The sequence below is a fragment of the Etheostoma spectabile genome, chromosome 15 (assembly GCF_008692095.1).
Source record: "Etheostoma spectabile isolate EspeVRDwgs_2016 chromosome 15, UIUC_Espe_1.0, whole genome shotgun sequence".
NCBI lineage: Eukaryota > Metazoa > Chordata > Actinopteri > Perciformes > Percidae > Etheostoma > Etheostoma spectabile.
This window is the reverse complement of record NC_045747.1, coordinates 8,454,191-8,474,391: the sequence shown is the minus strand read 5'-3', so window position 1 is coordinate 8,474,391 and position 20,201 is coordinate 8,454,191. Positions and strand designations below refer to the sequence as shown.

Here is a 20,201-nt window from a genome sequence, read left to right as displayed (position 1 = left end):
GGATTGTTCCGGTGCCGCTGGAACTTCCAATGGATGTCCCTTATTTTCGGTTGAATGTCCCTCACCTTCCGCTATCTTTGCTTTGGCATTCTAATTTCTGGTTAATTTGGGAAACATACTCGAAGCTAGAACCAACAGTCAAATTATATTTATCTTTTTTTTGACTGGACAGCCATTTTAATTCCAGAGCTCGCCTCCTTATGAACACATGAACAAGTTCCTTTCTGAGAATTTTTTGAAGAGGCACCATTGCTGCATCCCACGCTCTGCTCCGCTCAAGACGATTGTGAGTGGTTTAAAGAAATGCCAATAAACCAGAGCATGTTTTTGTGTGTGGACACCCAGGGCTTCCTCCCCTGCGCTGTGGAGGTTGGTTTGGCAATGCAACACTACTCCAAAGGTAAAAAGGTCTACTTACCAACACCTTTAAAGCTCACTAGTTAACATGTATCTCTTTTAATCCATACAAAAAATGCTTTTGTACAGGTCAGCAGTTTCCCTGGTTTCCTGTCTTTGTGCTAAGCTAAGCGGCTCCTTGCAGTGGCTTTACGATTACTGGACATGAAAGTGGTAGGCTATCAATCTTCTCATCTCTTGGTTAAAAAAGAAAAGAAGAAAAATCCCCAAATATCAGACTATCCCTTTAAGGGTTCAAGAATGAAGTTAATTTTTAAAATATTAAAAAGGATTTTTGTTTTGTTGTCTTGGTTTTGACTAAAACCAAACCAGAGACTCTTAAGATATGACCGTTTTTGATTTTTGTTTTTTACTGCCTGGTTTAATCATTTGACCATCCTATATAACGGGCACAGTTTTAAACACAAAGTAAACATTCAAAATAAATAGGGTTAGCATCTGGGATTGGCTTAAATTAGTCACGTAAAACTACTAAAATTAGGATTTAACGTGATGTCACAGGTGTCAATGGTTTATGGACTAAGGTCTGTAAAACTTGGCTAATTTTAAAATGATATTTGTCTTTTGGTTTCACATGGGCATTGGACATTGGCACCACCGCACTTGCGACCATTTCTCTCTCTCGTCTTGGCCTAACAAGAAACGCAATTGTTGGTCATTATTAGCTGCTTGCATAATCGACCCAAGCGGTGGTTTTCGGGGTAAGGACATTGTTTATCCAACAAAGAGCACTGACAAGTTTAGTGTTCAAATGTAACATGTCCAACTTTATACATATGGTGAACATTTGGGGTGGCAGTAGCTCAGTCTGTAGGGTGTTGGGTTGGAAACCATAGAGTTGCTGGTTCAATACCCCACATGGACCAAAGTACGGAGTGTAGATTGGTCGCTGGAGAGATGCCACTTCCTCTCCCAGGCACTGCCAGGTGCTCTGGAGCAAGGCACTCTACAACTGCTCAGGGTGCTGGTCCAGCTGTCAGCCCACTCACTCTGACATCACTCTTCAGGCCTGTGTCTAGTGATTACTAACAAACCAGAGTGTAATTTCTCCACTGGGAATAAATGGCATAAATTATTATTATAAAATTCTATATTGGTAAACATCCATACAACATTGGTACATTAATAACCTAATTAACAGGATCCTTATAAAATGTTTGTAAATTGTGCGTTTCTGTAAAGAAAAGAAAATGCTACAATATTTCATCTAGTTTTTAAACTGCCAAATAACTCTTATTTTGACACTCGTCAGAATAATATGGTGCGTCACTACATCACTACCAGGAAAGAAGAAAAAAAACACCACATCCAATTAAAAGTTAACTACAAACATTACACTTTTATTTACCTTATTTTTTCCTGATTCATTTACAGAAACAAGAGTTACCTGTTTTTTTTAATTTTTCTAATCAGGGGATCAAGTTCTTTACATAGGCATGCTGCGTCACTGCACAGTCACAGCTGTGAAAACCAATATCACCCCTGTCAGCTGCCCCGCCGGAACAGTCTGAAGGCAAGACAACTCAGGAGAGGACAGGCAAGGAAATGTCAACCCCGGGGAGGATGGGTGTTCAGTGGGCTGCCCAGGGATGACAAACTTAACATATAGACGTTTTGTGCAAATTTCACCACAGTCTATTTGATTTCAAACACAGAGACGAAATCAGTCAGAAGATTCTCTTCTTTTTTTTTTCTTGAGTCTTCGAACTAACAAAGGAAGTTATTATTAGGTCCAGTGATGATGGCATTTTGTTCCTTTTTGGGGAATCATTCTATTTTGGACCATGCTCCCCCAACTTTAATCTCTTTGCTTCTCAAGAGCCAGCTCTCTTTTTGTGTTTAAGAAAGCACAGACATTAAGTGTGTCATCTGATATACACTGAAGTTATGATTGTTGTCACACGACCTTTACATAAATAGTTAGTATTCAAAAGTACGTCTGAGAAAGGTCTTACATGTAGAAATGGTGATAAGCATGCACAGATAGGTAGTCGACGAGTGCAAAATCTACAAAGTCACATTGTTATTGTTTTTTTGTTTTTTTTTTGTACTCCACATTAAGTGAAAACTTTGCAAGAACTGAAACCTCCCCCCTTTGCTCTGAGTGTTGAGAGTTTGTCTCATTACTGCTGACCATCCAAAACCCCGAGGACAGTTCTTCTTCATGGGCTACAACGCACGGCTCTGGAGGCCCGTAGCCTGTTTCTGACCAGGGTTTGCCTAAACAGAGCCTGACGTAGCAGGACACGCTCTCTTTGGGCACTGAGCTGGCCTGCTGGTACCGGTCCTATTTTAAAATAGCCAGTGACATAAACATACAGCAGCAGTCATTGACGCTTTGGCTTTTCTCAGTTGAGAGTTGATGTAAGACCAGGGGTCACCAAAGTGACTGTTGGGGGGGGGGGGGGGGGGGGGGGGTTCTGTTTTTTTTTTTTATTATCTCAGTATACATTATTGTTTACTGCATGAAGTGCCAAAAGTATTCACAGCCATTGTCATTTTTTCTGAAAAAGTAAGTATGTTTGTATCCCTGTAACTGTTACAGCAAAGAGAGGACCACTTTCTTGACTGAGAAATACTGCGTGGGAGGTACAACCGACGTAAATCCCTTTAAATGACAATGTATATCATTTACTTGAAAATGAATTAAACAAAAAAAATAAAAGCATATCTAGTGTTGGCAAAATAATTTCCAAAATACTAGTAAAAAATAAAAGACACCAGCAAGAGAGAAACAAAAGCATAATGTAGCAACAAGCAAACATATGAACAACAAAGCAAACCAGTAAAAAAAGAAAAGAAATATATATATATATATATATATATATATATATATATATATATATATATAGTTTGCAGTAGTCAGCTCTCCAGTGGGTCATATGACACATAATCTCTAAATTTAGGCTTAAAAAAAAAAAGAAGTAAACAAGCAAGCAAAGCTTTACAGCACTACTATGTACACAGCTTCTTGGGTGCGTGAGAGAGAGCTGGTGTCGTGATGAAGGGAAAGGGCGTGAAATAGGGACTCCAGTGAAACAAGAGTCCTTCTTGGCACATGGCTACACTTGAAGTATAGCCGACCTCTGGGAGGCAGGAGGAGGAGGGAGAGACGCTTCACCAGATAAAGAAGACAACAGACAGAGCAGCATGGCTGCCTGCACATCACGTACACAGACAGACCAGGGAGCCATATTCTCACACAGATCACGGACTGTCACATATTAGACTCCCCTCGGACCGTCACTCGCTATCTCCTTCCTCCTCGCTTGCTCCTATGCCCTTATTCCTCCAATTACATTTGATCTCCCTCTCTCTACCTTGCACTGTAAATCTGATCTTTCTAAGGCTCTAGGATATCTCCACACACCAGCCACAGCTCTATCTATAGCCTGTCACTCACAGGCTTGACCACTGTATCTGTATCCGTGTTGTTCCTGGGGTTCTGTGATGCACTGGGAAGTTGTGTGGAGGAATATTTAGCACCAGAAAGCAACCTTGACTTTTGAATTTCCCCCCATCAACCTCAGACACTCATAAAAACACAAGTACACACACATGAACACAGATAGAAGAGCTGAGTACAGGAGAACGTTTCATTTCCTCGCTCCGTTTCCTGCTGATATAAAGTGACAGTTTCTCCTTGCTTGTTTAAAACGCCAGTGGCCACCGGAGATGTGGGAGAGCAGCACACAGCAGTCTGACCTAGATTCATGGAGTGGTGCCGCCCCACCAATGACTGACGCCTCCATGTCCAATCAGAATCCACTTCACTCCATTGTATCTAACAGCAGGTCATTAGCAGCTTGCGATCCCTCTGCTCAGGTGCTCCAGGCTGCTTTTGCTGCATTGCTTGATCACTGAGAACTTCTTTACCGACCACAGTTCGGGCTTCACAGTTTGTTTCACACAAGTGTCCATGCAGGTGGGAGGATGAGGCAAGGTGAGGAGAGTTATGTGTTTTATTCACAAACGGTGCAGTAATACTGGAAACGGAGATAGACAGGGAGGAAGAAGTTTTCATGGATGGGTAACAGTCTGGAGGGAAGAGGTTTATCGGAGTAGTAAAGTTGAGATGTAGGGAATACACACACTCTTTCTTTCCTCTCATATACTCTACATACACACCCACAGAGGCTGGATTTTTTTAAGCGGGCGGTGCTCGAGCTGTACAGTTGCCCATGTGCTCTGTCTTCACCTACGCTGTGGATGGATGGAGGACAGAGCCAAATGTTCCCACGTGAGCGCCACCATTGTGAGGAGCAGCAGAAAAGACATCCTGACTAACAGGAAGAGAGATGGAGCAGGACAAGGCTATAGATTTCACAGTTTTTCAAGGATGCTAACAGTGCTGTATAGTCTCAGGGAGCAAATCAAAGGAAAAGAATACTGCATGTTGACATTTTCGCATTGTTTCAGCGTGCGTTTTGTTTTGCTACTTGCTGGTCACATTTTGAGTTTTTGAACCCTTCTATTGAGATTTGTGAGCTAGAAGAGCTTTAGCTCTGTCCTCCATACCCTACTCTCTCTGTCTCACACACACTCATACAATAGTTGATTGGCACACAGTCAGTGTTTAAGTCTGTACACAGAGTTGAAGGGCCCTGTTGACATCCATGTTTTAAGTCCAATTCAACAAGGCAGGCCCCTCATCCCGGATCCCTTCCTCCTCACCCTCTCCATCCTCTTCTTCATTTTCTACCACACATCTTCTTTCCAATCCTCTTACTCACCACAGCTGCCTCCCAGTGTAGGTTGGAGGGGCAGAGGGAACCTGTAGAAGGAAACATTTGGTTTGTAAATTATCAACAATTTAGATATCATCATACTGTATATTCACACATGCATCTTTATACACATGCCTACACCTGCATACTTTAGGTCCCATTTACACATTTTGTTCAAGCACGTCAACAAACCCCCTAATGCTTTAGGCCAAAATATATCTCTGACTGTCTACTTTAACGTAAGCACTCTGATGTCATCTGGTAGCTGTCTAACTGCCCCAGATGTTAAGGAAAATCACAGAGAAGAATCGTTTATGTAATTGTGCTCTACAAAGCTGGAACAAACCTCCAGAAGGTGTGAGACCTGGCTCAACTCTGATCATCTTTAAAGCATTACTTTATGCTCTCCATTCCTTTTAAAACGATTTTGTAATTTTGGGAACTAAGCATGCTCATTAGATCAGAAGATTGATACCACTCTCTTTACACTGAATATGAGCAGCTGGTTAGCTTAGCTTAGCTTAGCACAACAACTGGAAACAAGGGGAAACAGCTAGCCTGGCTGTGTCAAACTACACCTACCAGCACCTCTAAAGCTTACTAAGTTCTTTGTTTAATCCGCACAAAAACCTAAGTGTGAAGTTGAATGGTATGTGTTATTGTTACCCTTGAAAAGGACCTAGCTAGCAGTTTCCCATGTCCAGTCTTCATGTCATCAAGTGAACTTCTGCTTAATATTTACCATACAAGGAAGAAAGTTGTATCAATCTTCTCATTTAACCCACTGCAACAAAGCCAATAAGTGCATTTCCTGAAATGTCAAACTATTCAGTTAACTCAATCTTACACATCATTTTCCATTTTACACCTGGATCCTACACCTTCTTCTATTTAATTCTGTGCTTTCATCTTCTAAATGTCTTTTCCTGTTAAAATGCTATTTTAAAAGCTAAATTCTCATTAATATATTTTATGCCCTATGCAAATCATTTGTCTTTGACTAGGCTACGAAGCATGCAATATAAATAAAAAATCTGTAAAATGAATGCACTAAAACACTGATGATATTTCATGCAGAGCAGCTTTTCAAGGAGAAGTCTCTGACTTCCTATTGTCGGTTAAATTAGCACACCAAAAATCTCTAGGAATAGTGGATACAAATTTAGTCAGTAGAGAGTGTTGTTTCAGCGTTTTTGCCTCCAGTGGCGTGTGCTGTTGTGTGGCGGGCTTAATTTATAGCACAATGGCTGGAAATAAGTTCACCTGTGCCAGGCAGCGTGCCCATTCATCCCTCATAACGAAGGGTGTGACAGGCCAGCAGACAGTCGCATCACTCAGTGAGCCGATAGCATCGCGGCTTATTCACACACACAGGAGCACATGGAAGCTCTCACGCTCTCACCCATACACAAATCAATGTCAGATGAGTGACCATTTGTAACAAAGCCATCCATGCATGTGCCCAAAAAATACAACACACACAGTCACATGACTATGCATCCAGCAAACTATAATGCACACACACATACTCACACCTCTCCCTCATTCCTGTGCAATGACGTACGGTCTGGAACGCACAAATGTGCATGCAGTCTTGTCGGCATGGTCGAATGAGAAAGCGGCGTGTAAGCGGCGTGTACCTGTGACTGGGAGGCTGTACTCACCGCTCCCCCGTTCAGGATCATGGTCATCTCGGTGGGTTGGTAGACATTGCTGCGGAAAGGAGCGCTGGGTCTGGCGGCGGTGTTGCTGTTATGTTGCCCAGCACCACCACCGCTCCTCAAGCCTGGCATGAAATAGACAGAGAGGCGAACAGAGATTACTCACTGTGACTCACCATATCACTGTTTCTCTTGACGAAAGAAACACTTGCTGTGGGATCCAGAGAACACAGAACTTTCCTCCTGTGGTTATTTCTAGCCACGCATGCAAATACTTGTGTTCTATTACTCACTTGGGACATTCCACCTACAGCCTGTTCGCACATATTACGCCTGTTTGCTCTAGAATATCAGATATTAGGCTACTGCACCTGCTGTGTTCTCATCGTTGTATCCGTAGCCCTGGTTCTCCACAAACTGCCTGTGAGAGAGAGGGATGTCTTCGTCAAAGCTGGTCTCCCTCATCCGTGTCGAGTTCTGGGAGGTGTCAAAGTAATCTGGGGCAGTGGGCTGCGGAGGGGGTCTCAGGCAGATGTGGGATTCAGGAATGGCATGGAAGATAAGTAGCAGCCAGCCCTGAGCCACTAAAGCAATGGCCAGTGCTGGGTCATTCCAGTCCGGGGACCTCCCCAGCCAGGCATTGCCGTACAGATAGAAGCCCACCCAGGCCACCCACAGCAGCAGCGACAGCAGGCAGGTCACCAGCAGCCAGATGGCATTGCAGCGCCACTGATGTGTCTTCCCGCACAGGGCCAGAGAGGCAGCAGTCAGAGCGGCTAGTAGGAGGGCTAGCACGTAGCTGCAGGCTAGTGAGAAGTCCAGTGGCAGGTACTGACAGGCAGCACGTCCCTCCCTCAGCACGGTGAGAAGTAGCCACTCTGCGGCGATGATACCCTGCACCGCACTCAAACCCAGCGCGAGGCCTGTAAGGGCACAGCCACCAGGGCTCCGGCGCTCACGGCCAATCCTGCGCAGGCGCACGCCCTGCACCAACAAGCAGGAAAAGCAGATGGCAAACAGGAGACCCCACAGGGCCCTACGGAGCAAACATAAAGACTCATCCTGCTCAATCAGGTAAGCAAAGCTCAGGCCGAACAAGCCAATGATGCCGAGGAGCAGCAGGAGGATGGGTCCCACGCCGCTGCGCTTCTCAGCTTCACTTATGTGGTGTAAGCGGCACAGCAGGATTAAGCCCAGAAAGATAGCAGTCAGCACCCCACCGGCAGCCACCGACTCTACAGCCACACCCCAAATGGAATCCAGGTCACAGAGGAGGGTGTAGGGACGGACAAGGCCCCAGCCGCAGCCTCGTGGGAGAGGTTCAGAGGCCTCAGAGAATCCGGTGGCACGATAAGAGACAGTCAGCAGCAGCAGGAGGACCGGGAGGAACGCCATCCCTGAGAGATCAACAGACCAGAAGAAGATAGAGCGAGAAGAAAGAGGAAAGACCGAGAATAGAGAAAGTCAAAGGATTGGAGAGAGAAAGAGAGTGAGTCATTCTTATCAAAAATGCAACAGAGCAACTGTCATTCCCACAGTAATCACCCGCCTGTGAGTGGCAATACAATCAGCCACTGCTGTGTTTTAGAGAAGAAACATAGGACAGTAGAACGAGGAAGCCTTTTCAAACGCACAAAAACAGACACATCCTGTTTTGCCAATTGTAGCATATAGCTTGGTCCTCTTTTAAAAGCTTTAAGGTTTAATTTTTGCCATCAACATTGTAGAAAAACACCTAGAAAACCCCAGAAAAGCTGCATTGAGTTCATTGACAGGGAATTGAAGTCAGAGTGAGAGCATCTACAGTGCTTCTGAAGATAGTTTTAGTGTATTAGTGTATTTGTCCAGTGAACCAACTGCTAGATCAGTCATGCATCATGCATATTTTTTTGAAGAAAAAATAAATCTGAGGGCATCTAGTAAGGCGTGAGACATTGCATAATACACTGCGCACAAACACACAGCGCCTCGAGCACAAGTACAAACACTCAAGTACTTTTGTTAGCCGGTGAAAAAATCAGCACTCGGTGAACGAAATCAATGCTGTCTCCAGTCTACTTATTCTTTTTATTCGTCACAACTGTCAAACAGCCGCGTACACGCACACACACGCACACACACACAATTTCGTTTCATCGAGGTCTTTGTGGGGATGATCAGTGCTGTCATTTCACCTGACAAGCTGTGTGTTTTTTGAGAAGTGGATCTGTATTTTAAAAGTCACCACGAAGACACAGACACACAGCACATCGATCTGCCAGGTTACTGTCAACTGTCTCTCCACTACAATGCTAAGCTTTCAGAAATTCTTTCTAAGTTGGCTCATACGTTAATGTGTCAAACAATCTGCTCTTACAAAGAACACACACTAGCTGCTCCATGCTTGAAGCTATACTTTGGATTGTTTAGTTCAACTGTAGTTTTGACATAACCAAAATTTCCCAGGATCTACAAATAGACTGTACCACAATATTTATACATACCACATAAAAGACACTGGATATCCCCAGTTTCATGTTCTCTCTCCATGCCAGTAAGTTGTGGAGAGTTAGTTAGTGGATTTTAATACACACCAGCCAGGGGGACAGGTCCCACACAGTCCTTCCAGGATGTAGCGTATTAAGTACTGTACTTGATCACACATCTAAGGTGCTTGTTCTTTACTTGAGGAGAAAGAATTTTGAGCTGAAATGGTTAGTTTAATCAATGTATTAGTCAATCGACAGAAAGTTGAAACTGTTTTTATACCAGATTAACTGTTTGAAGTCATTGTTCAAGCAAACCAAGCCTAACAATTCATAATCCCAGTTTCTCAAAATTGAGGTTTTATTGCTGTCGGAAGTTAAACTAAACTGAATACACAGACAAACCAAACATCAAGGTGTCACTTGGTGCTCGTACTAATGTTGAAGTATTACAAACCAAACAATCAATCAATTGAAAAAATAATCAACGTATTATTCCATATTGAAAATAATCATTAGTTGCTGCCCTATGTACAATTATATCAAAATAGCTCAATCAACTACAACAGCAAAATGCTGCTTGCACATGTATGAGTAAAAATCCAAAGATATAACCGTCACAGCCGTTCTTCTGCATTGAGTATTTTTAATACTTTAAGGACATTTTCCTAATTACACTTACATACATTTACTTAGGTGACATTTGAATGCAGGACTTTTTTTGTAATGGAGTAGTTTTACAATTTTTACATCCTTCCACAAATTCCCACATACACACAAGACACAAACATGTACACACGTATTGCCTGCATTGCTGGTCTATCCATTTATTTACAAGCTTTTGATGTCTCTCCTAATATCCATATCAAAAAGTATATTTTTAAGGCAGCGATTGTTTACAACTTGTTAAAAAACATTATTTATTTCTGAGACCCCAGAGGGCATTACAGTGAAAGATCCATGTGAGTTTATGTGTGTGTGCTTGTGTGTTTGTGCATATTCATTTGCTTAGAGCTTTTTCATGTATCCTTCAGAGATTTACACCTTCCAAATTCCTCCTAATTCCACCTCATTACCAAAATTCTTCACTACCTCGTTTCCTGTGGTTATTTCAGCCTGTTGTTTCCGGGCTGTTGTCTCCTTCCCGCCTTGTTGCAGAAGCTTACTGCCACTGTTTATTATTGGTCTACATTAACATCAATCAGGCTCATAAAGGGATGAGTCACCAAAACACACAGACAAAACACAGTGCTGGAGCTTTTTACACACACAAACACTCTCCTGCCCAAGTGGCAGAAAAATAGACACACTCAGTATGCTTTCTTTTCAACATCATGTTGTTTTTCTAGTGATAACCATGGTTACACCCCCATCTCTAAATGGCAGAAATAAAACAAAAGGGACAGAAGACAAAGAGAGAGGCTCACTCAACCTCAACCAGCGGAGGAGACTGCTCCTCCTTTCTTTTTTATTGGTGGTACTTTTCTTCTCTGTCTTCTTTGTCACACATCCTAATGACAGAGCCTGTGAAACCACACAGTCCAGACAAGAGACACAGAGACTGGAGCTTGTGCACACTAGTTAGTGACCACTTTTCATTCACACACACCCTGTCACTCAGTCACTACTACCTCTTTCACGGATGGTTGCCCTGGCTGCTTTTTTAATGGGACTTGGTAGACTAGTGAGCTGAAGGCTGCATACAGAGGGTCACACACACACACACACACACACACACACACACACACACACACACACACACACACACACACACACACACACACACACACACACACACACACACGTGTGCACACACGCAAAATCACCAATGCTCCTGCAGACATGCTTAACACAGTACATAACACACCTACTGCACACATGCCACACACTTGAGTCCTCTTCCCTGCTTCTCACTAATATGAGTCATGTGCAGAGAGAGAGGCCTTCTGCTTTGTGCAGCACAGAAGAGGCTGCCTCCCCTGTCCTCCCCTCCCTGCCATCTTTCTAGAAATGTTTCTCTCTGTCACTCCCGCTCCGTGCAGCCATTTCTGTCCTTCCCTCCATTTAAAATCCTCTATTCTGTTAGATTTCAATGCCACCTCTCCTCAAGAGCAACCAGACCGCTCTCATCTCTCTGCTACATTTGAAGATGTGCTGTGAAAGATTTTCCTCACACACATCCTCTCCCCACATTTTCTCCTTCTTTTCAAACCCCACCATCTAATGTCAAACACACCCCTCTTTCTACCATTTTGGCTTCTCCTTCTTCCCTCCTTGTGCCCCGTCCTCCTCCTTCCTTCCCTCCCTTCCCCATGCCTTTATTCTTGCTGTGCATCTTACGTAACTGGGAAAGAATCCAGCTCCTGCCAGTTCTGCTGCATGGCTGCTGTTTCTCAGGCATCATCTTCCTCAGTGCCAAGCAGTCTGCTGGTACTCAAAAGTCAATCTTAGTTTTCTATTCTGCATGCAGCGGAGTCATATGCATGAATGCTGCACGTGACACACACACACACAAAAACAGGCTGATATAATGCCCATGTGTGTTGACTTTATTTGCATGTAAATATAACATTCTGCTTGGTGGCATGTATTATGCATCTGTGTGTAAAGGCATCACATTCTCACACAAACCTGAATGTAACAAGTATGCATCATGCATTCCTTATACACACACAAGAGGAATACAGGCGTGAGAGTGCAAATGTGCAGAACTGCAGTCCTTCAAATCAGCTCCAGGCTGGATAGGCAGAGATGGGGGAATCTAGCGAGCCATCCTGTACAATTACCTCCTCCTATAATTATCAGACATAGCACACAAGCAGATGCTGATTAATTACCGTGGTGATAATTGGGATGATTATTGCATTTTGACGACTCGCTTCAATTCTCTTTTTTTCTTCTACTTTTGTTTTTTTCAGCCTGCTGACGGAGAAAATGTGTGTGTCTTTATGAGTGTGTAGGTGTATTGACTCGAAACCCACTGATCCAGCTGTTAAGGTGAGTAGGTCATTGTGCTGGCATCTGCTCGCTGGTAACGCCATTCGAGACTCCGCAGCCTTATCCGCCGTCTCTTTGGCACTAACAGACCTTTCCCCTTTAGACAGCGCATACATTTACTTCTTACATCAGTGGCTAGGATTACGTAAAACCTTAGATATCAGTCATGTTAAACTAACCCAGGCTGTCTGGATGTTCTCTCTCACTGTATGAGATTTACTTTGGATTAAAACACATCTGCGCTTCAAAATAAGCTTGTATGCTCTATAAGCTAGGTTTGTCATTGGAGGCATCTCATACTGGTCTTTTATCAGTTGTTGCCTCTCTCCTAAAATCGCTTGACCTTCTCTTGAGTCTTTAGTGAGAATAATTGACCTAGAGTTGGAGTCTGGCCTGAAACATTGTCAAGAACGGTGAAAGAATGGAGGAAATGAGAAGGATCTGTCTTACCTATGATCCTAGATATTACACACACACACAGACACAGACACACACACACACAGACACACATACATACATACATATATACACACACACATATATATATATCTGTATACATCTTCTTCTTTGACCAGGTGGTTGGCTGGCAAATCTCTTTCTTGTTTCCTATCCATGTGCGTTTCTAAAGTCACCAAGCTGACATTTTAATATTTATCCTTACTGCAGTTTTGGAGAAGCTCCATTTGAAAAAGCATTTTATGTGGACATACGCGTAGCTAGCATCCTCATCCACAGGAGGAAGAGTTCTCTCTTTCTCACTCAAGGACACTTTGACAAGACAAATGGTTGATGTAATCCCTGCAGTTTTGACTTTGCAGAGATAGCCTTCCTTACCAACTGTGCACTCTTGCAGTTGCAAAATTTGCCAAATTACATGAGATTTCCAAGTCAGCGATTTGAGAAATATATCTGTTGCAAGTTTGCCGAAGTGAACCGACTCATCGTCACAGCTACACAGCAGCATGTACTGTAAAGCTTTTAATATTAGTTTCCTGTACATAGAGAGAAATGCATTTAGCTCCCCATTGAAAACTCATCCAATGTCCTATTTCAAATAAAATGCACAATAACCATGAATTACTTTGCACGATATGATTGTCTGATCATACCGTCCAGAGTTACGTGATCAATCCCTTGTGTAGCAGATAAAAATGGGATGAAAAGGGGGATAGAGAAGAAGAAGGAGGGGGAGCGATGCAGTAGACATCAAGGTATGACGTATGGGTGTGCTAAAATATTTAAAAAGGAGTTGGCGAGGACAAGTTTGAGGAAAAAATAGACTTTCAGATGACAGGAGAAGCAGGGCTAAGAGGAAAGGCAAATTGATTGGCAAAACTGACAGTGGAAGTATTTCCCCCAGCCTCTTCAGACCTCCCTGGCCATCCTAATTAGCCCTCATTACCATGCGACTGTGCTCACGGAAAGACCATGTGCTAACTGACTTAACAATTAACAGCGCCAGCGCCTTACACTCCTGCCTCTGCTCCCTTTTCTTCTTCCTACATCAACAACAGATTGGGATCATGATGTGAAGGCATCCCAAACCTAAAAATGAAACCTGAAACTGAGCTGCAGACCTCCGGTGTCATATGTTCTGCTTCTATGTGATATCAATATAGAGAGATGAATGGGGAGTGTGGTCTCTTGGTTCTCAAAGAAGCCAATAGAGGTCAGATATGGTTAGAGAGTGTGATAGTGATCAGAGAAGCAGGAGAAACGAGGAACAGGCGGATGTGCGAAGGAAAAATTGGAGCGAGTGTTTGTGTGTGTATGTGTGCGTATGTGTGCGTGTCTATGGGGAGGAGGGGTTGGTGGGTGAACAGAAATCCAGCTCATACACTCAGCTGGGTAAAGAGGAAACACACACACACACACACACACGTACACAAACATCCAAACAAGGTACATATGGCGTCAGCCCCGAGGAGATATGTAGCATCCTCTTTTCCCATGAGTAAGCTAACTAACTCATGGAAGCACAGCCTGAAAATAAACAGCTCGACTCTGCTGAATATTGATTACTGATGGAAAACAGAACAATTCAAAACAGGCCCCGGAGCTTTCTGAGTACACAAATACTGCACTGACAGAGGCTTGAGGCTCATGTATCATCTATCTATTGACCAACAGAAAGTCAATACATGCATTGACTTCCATTTCCATATGACTCCCTTAGTCTAATGTGACTCAAGTGGCAATTTAAGTGCAATTTCCAGAGTTAGACAACAAGCCTTTTATTTATGAAGCCAGCGTGGGAAAATGGGAGTGACACGTCTCCTAAATGGGACACTCTTGATTTTAGCTGACCTAAGGAGCAGCTTAATGCAAACACACATTTGGTGAATGCTCTTTTTTTCTTTCTTTTTCAGCACCCCCCTCTCTTAACAATATCAGCCACATGGGGAGGGTCCCTGGGGGTTCCAGAAGAGTGTGTTTGTTTGAGGGAACAGCAGTAAGCCCTTGTGTGTGTGTGTGTGTGTGTGTGTGTGTGTGTGTGTGTGTGTGTGTGTGTGTGTGTGTGTGTGTGTGTGTGTGTGTGCGTGCGTGCGTGCATGCATGCATGCGCCCGCATGCATGTGCGTGCGCCTGTGTGTTCAAAATGACATCTAACCATTTAACTAAAGACAGAGGCGTGATTGACACTCCTTAAATATCCCCATGTATTGTGGGGTGAAAATGGAGGCGCACCAACTAAAATAAACCAAGGTTTTTATCCTCGTGAGAAGAAATTGTTCCACATCTAATCAGTTCTTAAATTTCACACAGTTCAAAGCCTTTCATGTCTTTAGTTAAGCTTACAATGGTTTGTCGAATGCCCTTTGAGGTCTAGGCCATATGTGCAAATCCCTGTGTTTAAATGTATATTTCTGCAGCACGTCCTCTGTAGAAATTTACATTTATGTCTACAATACTGCGTGCCCTTTCTGCTTCACACAGCTATGCAGTTGGTGCATCGACATCGCCTTTCTCCCCGGGCTGTCAGTGATGCAACTTCCACCTCAATGGTAATAATCCCCGAAACAGCCTTATTACAACACAACCCAAGAGATGCATTCAAATAAACCGAGATCCACTGTGGATACAGTTTAAAATACGCCTATACCCACTGAATATATCATGCACAAGCATCTCCACAAGGATATCCCACTCCCCTACCCCCATTCTTACTAATCAATAACCATACGGGCTACATGGCAAGCAGCACGTACCTTAATTGATGAAAACAAATCCGATCCAAGACGAAGGCAGAAGCACCGTTTTTAGGTTTGATGCGAGACAGCGAGAGGTAAAATTTCACATTTCGGAACGAGCTCCGCTCTCTGTGGTTGCGTATTCTCTCTCCATCCACATGGGCTCGTACGCGATCAACCCAGATGATTCCTCCTGCTCCAGCGCTTAAACCAGAGGGACCCGATTATTCAACCCGTGTCTGTTGTCTTCGGAGGCAGAATTGGCATGGACGAAAAACACCGGGGGTGTCAGCATTCAAATGTGGAGGAGATTCTTGATGGTTTTTCCCCCTAAATCCTTTGTTTAGTGGTGCGCATCTTTGACTTTCACTCTGCACCACGAAAGGAGCATTGATCAAAAATAAATAAAACACACAATAAGTCAAAATCCTGTGATGCAGTCACGGTGCCCTAAAACCTGCCGGATCCCCTTCTCCTGCTACTGCTCTGAATATGACGCTGAATGTCCGGCTTGACACTCACTGCTCCCCGGTGCACTTCTCCCGACTGAACGCCTCACCAAAACTGCTCTCAGCATAACGCGCGTACTGATAATCCCTCTCCGCACACACACGCACACGCAGGCTACAGTCTATACACACAGAAAGTGACAGCTCTTCAGAGCCGCCACTGACTTCTCTCGGTCCTCCCTCCCTTTAACTGGTTACTCTCCGATAAATGAATTGGTTCCTGACAGGGGGACCACCTTAATCAAATCTTTCTAGACGCACAACGTGCGCGCGCGCACACACACACATACACACACCTCCTAAATCTATAGTAGTATCTTGTCACAGGCTGTAGGCACAGTTTGGAGTTGTGTACTAGTACTAGTTTCATTTTCCAGTTACTGTTTTTCCATTTTCACTGCGCTAATTCAAAGAAATTGTTCTATTCGGTCTCAAGTTAAACTATTAACTCAATTTCCGGTGGTAGCTTTCAAAATTGAGTTCTTAGTCTAAAATTACACCAGCTTATTGTGAATATATTGTTAATAATACAAATCTGTTTTTCACAAAATAACAACGGTAGAATATAGAGACTGCATGTGGGATGATAATTTGCATCTCATTCACACACTTACTATCACAAGTCTGACCAACAGGGCCAAGTTCAATGTTTTGATTACTTCAACATGTGGACAGAAGTCAGAAGCAGCCATGGATTGCACAACAAACCCTGCAATTAATGGAGGGCCTGCTAAGCCACAGCAGCAACAGACCCAATAAGTGAGTATTTAAGACCTGTTGCCATGTTTTTCTTACTTAGGCTACTATTTGTTTAAACAATGTCAACTCACAAATCCCCACCTCCCTTCTTCTGAAAGGCATCAAATTCATTGTATGAGGTGACACTCTTATTTTGAAAGTAACCCAGCCTCTTTTCCGGGTTAACTCTGGTTATCTCTGGCTCCTTGATACAGCCACAGACTGCTGTGGTGCTTATTATTTCTCCCTCTTGTCACATGCTTGTTGTCGCCTCAGCTGCTCCAGTCCGTCTACCAGGGAGGCTTTCAATGTAGAGGCCCCCACTGCCCCCACCCCCACCCCAGCTACCATCTTGCCTTTATGCTGGTGCATGATTTGAACCAGTGGAAGTCATCTGTGCCAATGGTGTTAGAATGTACACTGGGTCCCAAAATTGCTACTGCTACAGTCTTGGACGAGCAGATGCAGAGCCTGGCAGCCATGACACCTCTGACCAGGTAATCATAATGCTGCTGCTGGTCTAAATTATTATCAGCCAAGGAGACGCAAACCTCGCCTCTCCATGCACTCACAGAGTTAGATCTTATTTAGAGATTGCAATATCAGTGGTTTGAGGGGGTGTTAGTTTATGCTTTATCATCTCCATGTTAATGGAACAATGACAAATCCAGCTGCAATATGAGGGGGACACTGGGAACCAACAACCAGTCACACACACATTCTGCATGGAATACCCTCTTATTGCCTCTTTCCATTTCACACAAATAAATACATGCAAAGTGAAATGACATGCAGACAGTAAGGAGGCGTATCATATGAAATGACAGCTGAGGATGTGAGACTAATCTGACAGGTGCAGGCTGAGAGAATGACAGCATGGGAAGAGGGGGGGGGGGGGGAGTAAAAGGAGAAGGAGGAGGGGTCACTACTTGAAACAGGATGACTAATAAGATTAATGGCTCCCTCACTTTATCAGCAAACAGGCTCAGGCAGTAAATCATCTATACCTTCCTTATTCTCATCATCAGTGTTATCAGCAGGGAGAGATTGCGTACCGAAAAGGCAATTGTAACACTATTACACATAAGTAATCATAATATTTGGATCTGGAAGAACATCAATTTACCAGTGTAGGATTATAGTGTATTTAAGAAGTGTATTAACATGTAGTGACTGAATGTGGAGCTTTGAAGATAAATTTGACTGTGTGATTTTAAGAAATAATTTGGGATTATGTGGCAAACGCTTTTTTTCGCTTTCTTGCTGAGCGTTAGATTAGTAGTTAGATTGATACCACTCTCATGTCTGTGTGGTATATACTGTATGTAGCTGGAGCCAGAAGTTGGTTAGCTTAGCTTAGCACAACGACTGGAAGCAGGGGGACACAGCTAGTCTGGATCCGTCCAAAGGTAACCAAATCTGCCTACTAGCACCTAGAAACTTCACAAATTAATATGTTGTTCATCCATAAAAAAACGAAGTGTAAAAACAACAATTTGCTGTGTAACGGGTTTATGTAGCTAACTACGTATTTATTGGCCAGTCACAGTAACTTGTTGTCACTGTGGGGTTGCCAGGCAATCAGTGAAGACTCCAGTCAAGAAATAGTCTGGCACATAAGCGTCTGTAGAATACACAGAGTTTGCGTAAAATGTGTTTTGGTTCCCCTTTTTTGTAGATATTCTTCACCAGTGGAGAACTCCTGCTTGAATATTTATAGAGGGTGACAAATGACCTCTGTATCAGTGTGATGATCATGTGTGGGGCTCAGTCGCTGACTAATATAGCTTCCCAGACAGGCAACCGGCTAACCTTGGCTCTGCCTGGTGAGTTATTGTCCTTTAATGAGGACAGCACATGCTGTTAAGGATTCATGTGTCTAGTGGAACAACAGCGTCACAGCCACTGTCTTCCATGGTTCCTTTAAATGTTAGCAGCTATACATGTTGTGCTGTATGTAAAGACTCTGTTTTTTGTGTCGCTGTCTCTTCCCCCACCTGCTCTCTGATGCTTCCCTTCGTTACATGCCCCCTGTGCTGCCCGGAGGTTGCCTCACCTCGTTAAGACCCTGCTCGGCTCAAACACAATAACCACAAAAGCGACGGCAGGGTGGCCAACATGCTGCATCTGTTTCCAGTGACATGCATCTGGATGAAGCCCTATGACCTCACAGGATGTATTAACTATTACAGGATGCAGGTGTCCAAAATTAGCAGGAAAAGAGTAATTTCAAAGAGCATTTTGTTTCCAGACACTCATTTTAAACCAACTGCAAGGTATCTTACAAAGGTGGAAGATATGATGCTTGAAGAAGCAAAAGTCAGTTGAAGTAGTTTTTGTATAAAAACTACAAATACTGACAAGTACTAGTGAAATGCGCTGACTTAGTAACTGAGGTATTGAAGGTAGTGTGTTTAGTGGAATAATCCTGACATGTGTTCATCACGCTGACTTAAACTGGACAGCTGTCACTGGCCGACCAGAATACCCTATAACCTGGGAGGGTAGATATTAAAGGTCATTTGAATGTGACCTCGTCGGGTCAATTTAAAAAAGCCTAAAAAAAGATTTGCATGTTCTGTATCCGGAGGACAGGACAGAAGCACTAACACCCTACGCACGTGACCACTTCAAAGACGCCACATGGACCGTAAGGCAATTGTTTTCATTCAGTGAGCCTTGGAAAGCTTTCTGTCAGCTCCTCAGGTTTCTCAATGGCTCCAATCAGGATTTAACCTTTGGAAGGTCAGGGTGAGGTCAGTAGAATAAAGGCAGCTCCAGGATTTACCTTCCTCCTCTATCATCTAGTCGCCAGGATTTACCTTCCTCCTCTATCATCTAGTTGCTGTGTCCGCATGCTGAAAGTGACATATTGTTTTTAAAGCCTGTCTCAAGGACCGAGGTAGTTAGATGATATTCTTCTCTTTAATCAGCAGTCAGAGAAGTCACCTTTTACAGAAAATAAATAAGTTGGGTACAGGAAAGTCATTGAAAATCAGATGATACTTTTATAGTAGATATATACATAGCGAGAGTAAAGCTTAGTGATCATAAGACTATATATAACATTAGATTGGGTGATTTTTAGCTATGGCAGCAGTGCAGTAATCTGACGTGCGTCACATGCCAGATGGTTTGTCAATACAGAACCGTCTGAGATGCTGTCATTGGAAAGAGAAGGGCAAGCACTAAAAAATACTTGGCGGGTGACCATTCCATTGTTTTGAACGAACAGTCATGACCGTCTCTCTCTCTCACACACAAACACATACACATATTGTTGCAATTACAAGTTGTTTTATGGTAAGTAAAAACAAGGCATTAGTGCTAATTAGCAAATGTTAGCCTGCTAACACACAAAACTATGAGGTTAATATCCACATTATTTAATACAACATTATAGAAACATTATACCTGCTAAACAACAGCATGTGAGCATGGATTCGTTTTCACTACTGAGGGTCAGATCTGCAGAGGACAATGTGTTTATTTTTTA

General features: G+C 43.3%; 1 protein-coding gene across 2 annotated transcripts; it reads right to left on the bottom strand.

Moving 5' to 3' along the window:
* Positions 1 to 1,729: 1,729 nt before the first annotated feature.
* On the bottom strand, positions 1,730 to 16,279 carry gprc5ba (G protein-coupled receptor, class C, group 5, member Ba). 2 transcript variants are annotated; one of them, XM_032538505.1, is made up of 4 exons: positions 15,477 to 16,279; positions 7,177 to 8,202; positions 6,785 to 6,930; positions 1,730 to 5,191 (listed from the first exon to the last, which is right to left on the bottom strand). In XM_032538505.1, the coding sequence occupies exons 2-4, from the start codon at positions 8,198 to 8,200 to the stop codon at positions 5,147 to 5,149; spliced, it is 1,215 nt and encodes a 404-aa protein (XP_032394396.1). In that variant the 5' UTR covers positions 8,201 to 8,202; positions 15,477 to 16,279; the 3' UTR covers positions 1,730 to 5,146. The 2 variants fall into 2 exon arrangements, with proteins under 2 accessions (XP_032394396.1, XP_032394398.1); XM_032538507.1 differs by having other exon boundaries at positions 6,809 to 6,930; positions 15,477 to 16,272.
* Positions 16,280 to 20,201: the final 3,922 nt, after the last annotated feature.

Excerpts from the sequence above, each read along its gene's own strand:
- gprc5ba (XM_032538505.1), bottom strand. The coding sequence starts at position 8,200 with ATGGCGTTCCTCCCGGTCCTCCTGCTGCTGCTGACTGTCTCTTATCGT. Across the intron at positions 6,931-7,176 it reads CAACGATGAGAACACAGCAG|GCTTGAGGAGCGGTGGTGGT; the intron begins GTGCAGTAGCCT and ends ATTTCATGCCAG. Across the intron at positions 5,192-6,784 it reads GTACAGCCTCCCAGTCACAG|GTTCCCTCTGCCCCTCCAAC; the intron begins GTACACGCCGCT and ends TTCCTTCTACAG.